This window comes from Agelaius phoeniceus, unplaced genomic scaffold (genome assembly GCF_051311805.1).
Source record: "Agelaius phoeniceus isolate bAgePho1 unplaced genomic scaffold, bAgePho1.hap1 Scaffold_113, whole genome shotgun sequence".
NCBI classification, from domain to species: Eukaryota; Metazoa; Chordata; class Aves; order Passeriformes; family Icteridae; genus Agelaius; species Agelaius phoeniceus.
In genome coordinates this window covers 2,429,975-2,440,306 of record NW_027509877.1, presented here as the reverse complement: position 1 = coordinate 2,440,306, position 10,332 = coordinate 2,429,975, and the positions used below count along the sequence as shown (strand labels likewise).

The window sequence follows — 10,332 nt, the reverse complement described above, 5'->3', positions numbered from 1 at the left end:
CATTGTTCAAGGACTGCTCCCAGCATGGCATTGAACGTCAGAACATTTCCAAGTAGATTATACAGGGAGCACAGTGAGGCAGGGGCTGCAAAAAAGGGAAAATCCTGCTTTTTTAATCTACTGCTCTGGGTTTCCTGGATGGGAAATTGCAGATAGATATTCATCTCTCAGTTAAAGCTGAGAAAAATGAAAAAAATTTCTCTCAGATCTGAATAAATTGGGCAGTGACAGAAATCAGCCCTTAGAGGCAGCATCAGTGTTGCTTCTCCAGCCTCCTCAGGATTGCTCTGACGTTGCCATTAGAGCCTGCAGAGCCAGAGCTGCCCCTGGGCAGTGCCTGAGCTGGGAGGGCTCTGCAGGGCAGAGCTGAGCCCCCAGGGCTGGGCTGGGCTCTGGCAGCACTGGCAGGGCCCAGCCCTGGGCACAGGCAAGCAGCTGCTGGCAGGGACAGCTCCAGGCAGCAGAGCCCTGGGCAGGCAGTGGGGGGAAAGTGCCCCCAGGCTGTGCTGGGATAGTTCAAGTCCTCTCCAAACCCAACTATTCCATGATTACTTTTCTTACAGATCCCCATGCCAATACACTGGAAATGTCCAACAGCAGCTGCATCAGGCACTTCCTCCTGCTGGCATTGGCAGACACGCGGCAGCTGCAGCTCCTGCACTTCTGCCTCTTGCTGGGCATCTCCCTGGCTGCCCTCCTGGGCAACGGCCTCATCATCAGCGCCGTAGCCTGCGGCCACCACCTGCACACGCCCATGTTCTTCTTCCTGCTCAACCTGGCCCTCGCTGACCTGGGCTCCATCTGCACCACTGTCCCCAAAGCCATGCACAATTCCCTCTGGGACACCAGCAACATCTCCTACACTTCATGTGCTGCACAGCTCTTTTTCTTTCTGTTCTTCATCTCAGCAGAGTTTTTCCTCCTGACCATCATGTGCTACGACCGCTACGTGTCCATCTGCAAACCCCTGCACTACGGGACCCTCCTGGGCAGCAGAGCTTGTGCCCACATGGCAGCAGCTGCCTGGGGCTGTGCCTTTCTCTATTCACTGCTGCACACAGCCAATACATTTTCTCTGCCCCTGTGCCATGGCAATGCCCTGGGCCAGTTCTTCTGTGAAATCCCACAGATCCTCAAGCTTTCCTGCTCACATTCCTACCTCAGGGAACATGGGCTAGTTGCAGTTAGTGCCTGCTTGCTATTTGGCTGTTTTGTGTTCATGGTTTTCTCCTATGTGCAGATCTTCAGAGTCGTGCTGAGGATCCCCTCTGAGCAGGGACGGCACAAAGCCTTTTCCACCTGCCTCCCTCACCTGGCCGTGGTCTCCCTGTTCCTCAGCAGTGCCATATTTGCTCACCTGAAACCGCCATCCATCTCATCCCCATCCCTGGATCTGGCAGTGTCAGTTCTGTACTCTGTGGTGCCTCCAGCCCTGAACCCTCTCATCTACAGCCTGAGGAACCAGGAGCTCAAGGCTGCAGTGAGGAGACTGATGACTGGATGCTTTCAGGAACATTAAACTGCTGGAAAATTTCTGCAAATCACTTGTTGGTGATACTTCTTGTTGGTTTCATTTTGGAGATTTCTTTCCTTTGTTTTAGTTTTTTTCATATTGTCCACAAAGAAATGTCATTCCTTGTGCCATTTCTCATTTTGTTTCTCTCCACCTTCCCTGTGGCCACAGACTGTGTAAATGAGGGGCTGTCCTCTTTCTGTATTTAAAGGAAGTAAAGGATCTCCCAGCAAAGTTTTCTGCAGTGATCCCCTTGTGTTCCCTTCTCTGGAGCTGCAGCAGCAATGTCTGTGTGCAGAGCTGGGGGCAGATCAGTGCTGCCACAGCAGCTCTGCTCCTGCTGGCCACACCATTCCTGATCCAGGCCAGGAGCCATTGGCCTTCTTGGCCACCTGGGCACACTGCTGCCTCATGTCCAGCCTGCTGTCCATCAGTCCCTGCAGGTCCCTTTCTGCCTGGCTGCTCTCCAGCCACTCTGTCCCCAGCCTGTAGCGCTGCAGGGGTTGTTGTGGCCAAAGTGCAGGGCCCGGCACTGGGACTTGTTAAACCTCACCTTGTTGGATTTTGGCCCTGGATCCAGCCTGTCCAGGTCACTGTGCAGAGCCCTCTGTTGCTCCTACAGGTCAACACTCATACCCCGTGTGGTGTCATATGCAAAGATGTCCTTGGTTCCATGGGGTCCCTCAGTGTCACAATGGCCACTTGGTTACACCAGGCCCTCCACTGTCACACTGGTCTCCTTGGTTCCATGGGGCTTCACAGTGCCACAATGTTCTCGTTGGTGCTGCAGTTTCACAGTGGCCCTTTGGTTCCATGGGCCCCAGGGTGTCACAATGGCCTCTTGGTCACATGAGGTCCCACACTGTTACCATGGTCTCTGTGGTTCCACAAGTCCCCTCAGTGTCACAATGGACTCCTTGTCCACAAGGCCACACAGTGTCACAACGTTCTTCCAGATCCCTTGAGGCCCCATCGTGTCACAGTGGCCCCTTGGTTACACAGGATCCTGCAGTGTCACAATGTCCCCTGGGTTCCATGAGGCCCCACAGTGTCAGAACAGCCCCTTGGTTCCACTGGGCCCTGCAGTCTCCCAATGGTCTCCTTGGTTTTGCAGTGTCAAAATGGTGAAACCCCTTGGTTACACGAGGCCCTGCAGTGTCACAATGGCCTCTGTGGTTCCACGAGGGCCCAGAGTGTCACGGGGCACTCCCTGGGTCCATTTTGCCCCACAGCACCACCATGGACCCCTGGTTCTGTGGGGCTGCATGGTGTCACCATGGTCCTCTTAGTTCCACGAGGCCCTGCAGTGTCACAATGGCCCCAGAGTGTCCCAATCATCACAGAATGACAGAATCAAATAGGCTGGAGAAGACCTTTGGGATCATCAAGTCCAACCAATGCCCTAATACTGCCTCGTCACCCAGACCATGCCACTAAGTGCCACTGGAGAGGGACAGTGACTCTGCCACCTCTGCCCTGGCCAGCCCATTCCAGTTCCCACTCACCCTTTCTGTGAAGAACTCCTTCCTATTATCCAGCCTGAGCCTCCCCTGGCGCAGCTTAAGGCTGGGTCTTCTTGTCCTGCCCTCCAGCAGATCCACACTCACACCCAGCTTGGTGCCATCTGCAATTTGTGAATGCTGGACTCGATCCCCTCACCCAGATCATCAGTGAAGATATTAAACAGGACTGGGCCCAGCACAGATCCCTGGGGACAGCACCAGTGCCTGGACATGAGCTGGGTGCAGCACCATGCCCACCACTCTCTGGGCCCAGCCTCCAGCCAGCTCTTAAATCTCCCAGCCAGGAGGGAACCTGCCCAAGCCGTGGGCTGCAGCTTTTCCAGGGAATGCTGTCAGAGACAGAGTCAAAGGCTCTGCTGGAGTCCAGGCACACAACATCCACAGCCTTTCCCACATCCACTGCTGGGTCACCTGGGCATAAAGGGAGACCAGGTTGGTCAGGCAGGACCTGCCAGCCCTAAATCCACGCTGGCTGGCTCTGATCCCTGGGCCATCCTGTGGGTGCCCTGTGATGGCACTCAAGGTGATCTGTTCCATAACCTTGCCAGGCACCCAGGTCAGGCTGACAGGCCTGGAGTTCCCCAGCTCCTCCTTCCAGCCCTTCCTGGGCATGGGCTCACACTGGCACCTCCAGTGTTCTGGGCCCTCCCTGCTGAGCCAGGACTGATGGTAAATGATGGAGAGCAGCTTGGGGAGCTCATCCACCAGCTCCCTCACCCCCCTAGGATGGATCCCATCTGATCCCGTACACCTGTGAGCATCTGAGTGGCTCAGCAGGTCAGCAGCTGCTTCCTCCTGGATTCCAGGGGGCTGTTCTGCTTCCTGTGCCCATCTACCAGCTCAGGAGAACACTTGTCCTGAGAACAGCCTGTCCTAATATTGAAAATTGAGACAAACAAGGTGTTAAGTAGCTCAGCCCTTTCCTTATCTTTAGTTACTCTATTCTCTACTGCATCCAATAAATAGTAGAGGTTCTTCTTCTCCCTACTTTTGCAACAATTTTTTTTTAATAAAAACCTTTTTTTTTTACAGAAGCCGCCAGGTTAAGTTCGAATTGAGCTTTCACATCTCAACTTTTCTTTCTGAATAACCCATTAAAATCATTAAATGCTTCCTGAGTTGCCAGTCCTTTTATCCCCGGAGTTCCCACTAAAGCTCCATGGGCAACCAGGCCAGTCATTGTCCTTACCAGCTCATCTTTTGTCACACTGGGACAGGCTGCTCCTTCCCCCTTAAATTACCTTCTTGAAATGTGTGTTCTTCCTGGACCCCTTTGTTTTTAAGGGGTGTTTCCCTTAAAAAATCAGTACCCAATTTGGCACTCCCCAGATCTGCATCCTAAACAGGCCAAAGTCTGCCCTTCCTAATTCCAGTGCAGAAGTTTTGTTGCTGCCCTTCCTTCTTTCACAGAACATGGAAAACTTGATTATTTCATGGTCACTGTGCCCCAGGCAGCCTCTGAGCCCCACATCTGCCCCCAGCCCTTCTCTGTTTGTGAACAGCAGCAGACAGAGCTTTCCTTGGCAGTGGGAGTGTTACCAAAGATTCAGTGAAACAGAAAACTCCTTAACCCCAGTGTAGCATTAAGAAGCAGCATTCTTTATTCAGCTGGATGCACGGGGGAGAGCTCCTCCCAAAGCCCTGCATGCTGAGCACAGGAAAGTTTCTGTTTATATTCTGTATTTTGCTCACATATTCATTGATTGTCCTGGACTAAACATACATATGATAATCATTTCCCCAAAATCATTAACATATTGCCCCTCCCTTGTACCCATGTGTTCTTCTGTCCTGGGGGTCTCTCTGGTGGTCCCTGGTGGTCGTGGACCCCAATGTTCCAGTGGGCCTGGCTGAGCTGGCAGGACCCTGAGGCTGCTGAACTTCCAGTTCCCCTTCTCACACAATGGGCCTTGTGTGGTTTCCATAGGCCTGGGGATGTGGAGAACAAGCTCCAGGTGTCAGCTCACCTGGTGTAGGCAATTAATCATCTGGTAACATGTGGTCACAGAGTGGGATATGACATCACAGAGTGGGTCATGTGAGGTCATTGATCAGCTATGACAACACAGACTGCCTCTGTGACATCACAGAGCCAGCTCTGACATCACTGGGCAGACTATGACATCACAGAGCCAGCTGTGACATCACAAGGCAGATGTCAAATCACAGAGCAGACGATGACATCACAGAGCAGGCTGTGACATCCCAGAGGGGCTGTGTGACATCCCAGCAGGGCTGTGTCAGGTCACTGGGTTGGTCACTCGGCCCCAGCTCCCCCTCACAGTTTCTCCCAACAAGTCCAATGCTGTCCATGCCCAGCGGGGTCCCTGTCCCCCAGGATCCCCCCGGCCCACCTGGAGCCACAGCCTCCACCAAAGGATGTTCCACAGGATCCACCCCAGAGCCTGACATGGGGACAAGGGGCCAGGGCTGTGTCACCAGGACATCAAGGACGTGGATTATCCAGGTCACTGTGGCCTGGGTTGGGTTGCCCAGGGCAGGAAAGATGTCTGGCAGCTGGAGCAGGGTCTGGGAAGGGCCTCCAAGGTGGGGCTGGAGCCCTTGGGCTGTGAGCAGAGGCTGAGGGAGCTGGGCTTGTCCAGCCCAGAGCAGGGAAGGCTGAGGGGCTCCTCATCCCAGCCTGGCAGTGCCAGCGAGGAAGGGATGGAGAACACAGAGCCAGGCTCTTCACCGGGGGCCTGGTGGGAGACAAAAGCCAATGGGTGGGAGGGGAAAGAGGGGAGATCAGCCAGGACAGGAGGTGGTGAAATGAGTCAGGCTGTGTCGAGGTTTAGGGCAAATTTGGAGGAGAATCTCCAAATTAGGGCTCCTCCAGTTAGCAAACCCACACAGCCCCTCCCCCCAACTGGTTCGGGAAGGATTTCTCGGAGAGGAGTGGAAAGAACCTGTTTATTTAACAAGCACAGCACCCCCCAGCACACTAATGAACAATACCGGATGACACCGCTCTGAAAAAGATGACAAATTCAGAAAGTCTCTCTGGGGGTGGTCACTCTGGTCTCAGTCCCTCCGGCGCTGGAGCTGCTGCTGCAGGCCAGAAGGTGCAGGATCTTGGTGTTTCTCAGGTCCCAGTCCGGAGCAGGTTCGAAGTGATCAGAAAAAGGAAAGGAGAAACCGTCCAGGAAGAAATTGGACAGTTTAGCTGAATTAGCTAAAGAGCAAAAGCAAGCAGAAGCAAAGCGAGCAAGAGCGAGAGAGCAAAAGCAAAAAGCAAAAGCAGCAAAAGCAAAAGCCGCAGTCTCCGTGTCCCGCCAGGCTGATAAGAAAACCAAAACAAAACTTTCCTGCTTCAGAGCCGGTCTTAAAGGTACAGAACATAATATCCAATATTAACAGAACACATGAATGGGGATACAAGCATCATAACGTCACCCTAGGACATTCCACCCCTTATCCCCATATCATCAACATACTACCACACATCATGCATTTATTCATACAAAATTTTCATCTGCTCCCCCACAATTTACAAGCAACACTCATTATGTCCTCATCACATCCCCACACTGGACCACTGAATCCATGCCCTATACTACAGGGCGGCAGGATTTCACCCCTTTCACCTTACTCACTCAAAGCTCCATCTATCACTTGCTCAGACCTTCGACACTTGCCCATCTCCTTCTCCATCTCCCACTTGCCCAGACCTTCAACACTTACACATTTCCTTCTATCTCATGTCTGTATGGTTTTCTCACCCCACAATCAGATCTCCCTGTGGTACACATCGTGTTGTTCCATCTCTTTGCATTATCCACCATGTGCAACCTGGTCCCTGAGCAAAGACAACCCCACGAATGGGTTTGTCTGTACTCAAGGCAGAATTGACCCACACATTCTTCCCTAACAAACCTCTGACACGTACTACTGGGACTTTATCTCCATCTATTACATTCAGGGACTCAGACTGGGCAGGACCTGCTCGGTTGGTGGAACCTCGGGTGTTAACTAACCAGGTGGCCTTTGCTAAATGCTGCTCCCAATTTTTGAAAGATCCCCCACCCAAAGCTTTTAGCTGGGTTTTTAGTAGTCCATTGTACCTCTCCACTCTGCCTGCAGCTGGTGCATGGTAGGGGATATGGTACACCCACTCAATGCCATGTTCGCTAGCCCAGGTGCTGATAAGGCTGTTCTTGAAATGAGTCCCATTGTCTGACTCAATCCTCTCAGGGGTACCATGTCTCCACAGGATTTGGTTTTCCAGGCCCAGGATGGTGTTCCGGGCAGTAGCATGAGACACAGGGTAGGTTTCCAACCATCCAGTGGTGGCTTCCACCATGGTCAGCACGTAGCGCTTGCCCTGGCGTGTCTGGGGCAGTGTGATGGAGTCTATCTGCCAGGCCTCCCCATACTTGTACTTGGACCATCGCCCACCGTACCACAGGGGCTTCACTCGCTTGGCCTGCTTGATGGCAGCACACGTCTCACAGTCATGGATAACCTGAGAAATACTGTCCATGGTTAAATCCACCCCTCGGTCTCTTGCCCACTTATAGGTGGCATCTCTGCCCTGATGGCCTGAGGCATCATGGGCCCATCGAGCTAGGAATAACTCTCCCTTGTGTTCCCAATCTAGGTCTATCTTTGATACCCCTATCTTTGCTGCCTGGTCTACCTGCTCATTGTTTTGGTGCTCCTCATTGGCTCTACTCTTGGGGACATGGGCATCTACATGGCGGACTTTCACAGGTAGCCTCCCTACCCTGGTAGCAATGTCTTTCCACTCATCAGCAGCCCAAATTGGTTTTCCTCTACGCTGCCAGTTAGCCTTTTTCCACCTCTCCAGCCACCCCCACAGAGCATTGGCTACCATCCATGAATCAGTGTAGAGGTAGAGCTTTGGCCATTTCTCTCTTTCTGCAATGTCCAGGGCCAGTTGAACGGCTTTGAGTTCTGCAAGTTGACTTGATCCACCTTCTCCTTCAGTAGCTTGTGCAACCTGTCGTGTGGGGCTCCATACGGCTGCTTTCCACTTCCGGTTCATCCCTAAGATGCGACAGGAACCGTCAGTGAAAAGAGCATAGCGTGTTTCCTCTGGGGGCAGTTGGTTATATGGAGGAGCCTCTTCAGCCCGTGTCACTGGTTCTTGTTCTTCATCTGTGACACCAAGATTCTCACCTTCGGGCCAATTTGTAATTACCTCCAAAATCCCAGGGCGATTTAGCTTACCTATATGGGCGCGCTGAGTGATAAGAGCAATCCACTTGCTCCATGTGGCACTGGTGGCATGGTGAGTGGAAGGAACCTTGCCTTTGAACATCCACCCCAGCACCGGTAGTCGGGGTGCCAGGAGGAGCTGCGCTTCTGTACCAATCACCTCTGAGGCGGCTTGGACTCCTTCATAGGCAGCCAAGATTTCCTTCTCTGTGGGAGTGTAGTTGGCTTCAAACCCTCTGTAGCTTCGACTCCAAAATCCCAGTGGTCGGCCTTGAGTCTCCCCAGGCACCTTCTGCCAAAGGCTCCAGGACAAGCCATGGTTCCTGGCTGCAGAATAGAGCATGTTCTTCACATCTGGTCCCGTCCTAACTGGGCCAAGGGCAACCATATGAGCGATCTCCTGCTTCATCTGGGCAAAGGCTTGTTGCTGCTCAGGGCCCCAGTGGAAAGTGTTCTTCTTGCGGGTGACCAGGTAAAGAGGGCTCACGATCTGACTATACTCAGGAATGTGCATCCTCCAAAAGCCTATGGCACCTAGGAAAGCCTGTGTCTCTTTCTTATTGGTGGGTGGAGACATTGCTGTGATCTTGTTGATGACGTCTGTAGGAATCTGACGCCGTCCATCTTGCCACTTCACTCCCAGGAACTGAATCTCACGAGCTGGTCCCTTTACTTTGCTCTTTTTAATGGCGAAACCAGCTCCCAGGAGGATTTGGATGATTTCCTTTCCTTTCTCAAACACTTCTGCAGCTGTGTTCCCCCACACAATGATGTCATCAATATATTGCAGATGTTCTGGAGCCTCACCCCTTTCTAGTGCAGTCTGGATCAGTCCATGGCAGATGGTGGGACTGTGCTTCCACCCCTGGGGCAGTCGGTTCCAGGTATACTGCACTCCCCTCCATGTGAAAGCAAACTGAGGCCTGCATTCTGCTGCCAGAGGAATGGAGAAAAATGCATTGGCAATGTCTATAGTGGCGTACCACCTCGCTGCCTTGGACTCAAGCTCGTACTGGAGCTCTAATATGTCTGGCACGGCAGCACTCAGTGGTGGAGTCACCTCATTCAATGCACGGTAGTCCACAGTCAATCTCCATTCTCCTTCAGATTTTCGCACAGGCCAAATGGGGCTGTTGAAGGGTGAGTGGGTCTTGCTGACCACCCCTTGGCTCTCCAGCTCACGGATCATCTTATGGATGGGGATCACAGCATCTCGAGTGGTTCTATACTGTCGTCGATGCACTATGGAGGTGGCAATTGGCACTCGTTGATCTTCTCCCATCAGACATCCTACTGCAGATGGATTCTCAGACAGCCCAGGCAAGGTGTTCAATTGCTGGATGCCCTCTGTCTCTACAGCAGCTATCCCAAATGCCCACTTGAGTCCTTTTGGGTCTTTGAAATACCCACTTCGAAGGTAGTCTATGCCCAAAATACATGGGGCCTCTGGGCCAGTCACAATAGGATGTTTCTTCCACTCATTCCCAGTGAGGCTCACATCAGCTTCCACCAAAGTGAAATCCTGGGATCCCCCTGTCACACCAGCAATAGAAACAGACTCTGTCCCCACATGTCTCGACGGAATTAATGTACATTGTGCGCCAGTATCAACCAAAGCTTTATACTCTTGTGGTTCCGATGTGCCAGGCCAACGAATCCACACAGACCAGAAAACACGATTTTCCCTGGCCTCTACCTGGCTAGAGGCAGGGCCCCTCTAAGCCTGGTTATCCTTCTTTCCCTGGGCATATGTCTTAGATGTTCCTTCAAGGGGATCAGACATGGCATCATCAGCATCATACCTGGCGGTTCGGCTACGGGCAACTGGAGCTGCTTTCTTCCTGGTGGCTTCCTTCAATTCACGCACCCGTCGTGCCAGAGCAGCAGTAGGTTTTCCATCCCACCTCCTCATATTTTCTCCACAGTCACGCAGGTAGAACCACAGCTCTGTTCGTGGGGTGTACCTTCTCTGGCCATCTGGGGAACGTCTGCCTTGGATACCAGAACCTCTGATCTGTACTGCCGAGATTTGGAGAAGGTCTTCTTTAATCTCCTCTCTGAGCTTCTTATGATTCTCCTCTATCTTATCCTCTAAGTTCTGCAGACGTGTTTCTACCG

At 52.6% G+C, this 10,332-nt stretch overlaps 1 protein-coding gene across 1 annotated transcript; it reads left to right on the top strand.

Annotated features, from left to right (window-relative positions):
• Positions 1–586: 586 nt before the first annotated feature.
• LOC129132376 (olfactory receptor 14J1-like) lies at positions 587–1,519 on the top strand. The gene has a single exon (XM_054651448.2). The coding sequence runs from the start codon at positions 587–589 to the stop codon at positions 1,517–1,519; it is 933 nt and encodes a 310-aa protein (XP_054507423.2).
• Positions 1,520–10,332: the final 8,813 nt, after the last annotated feature.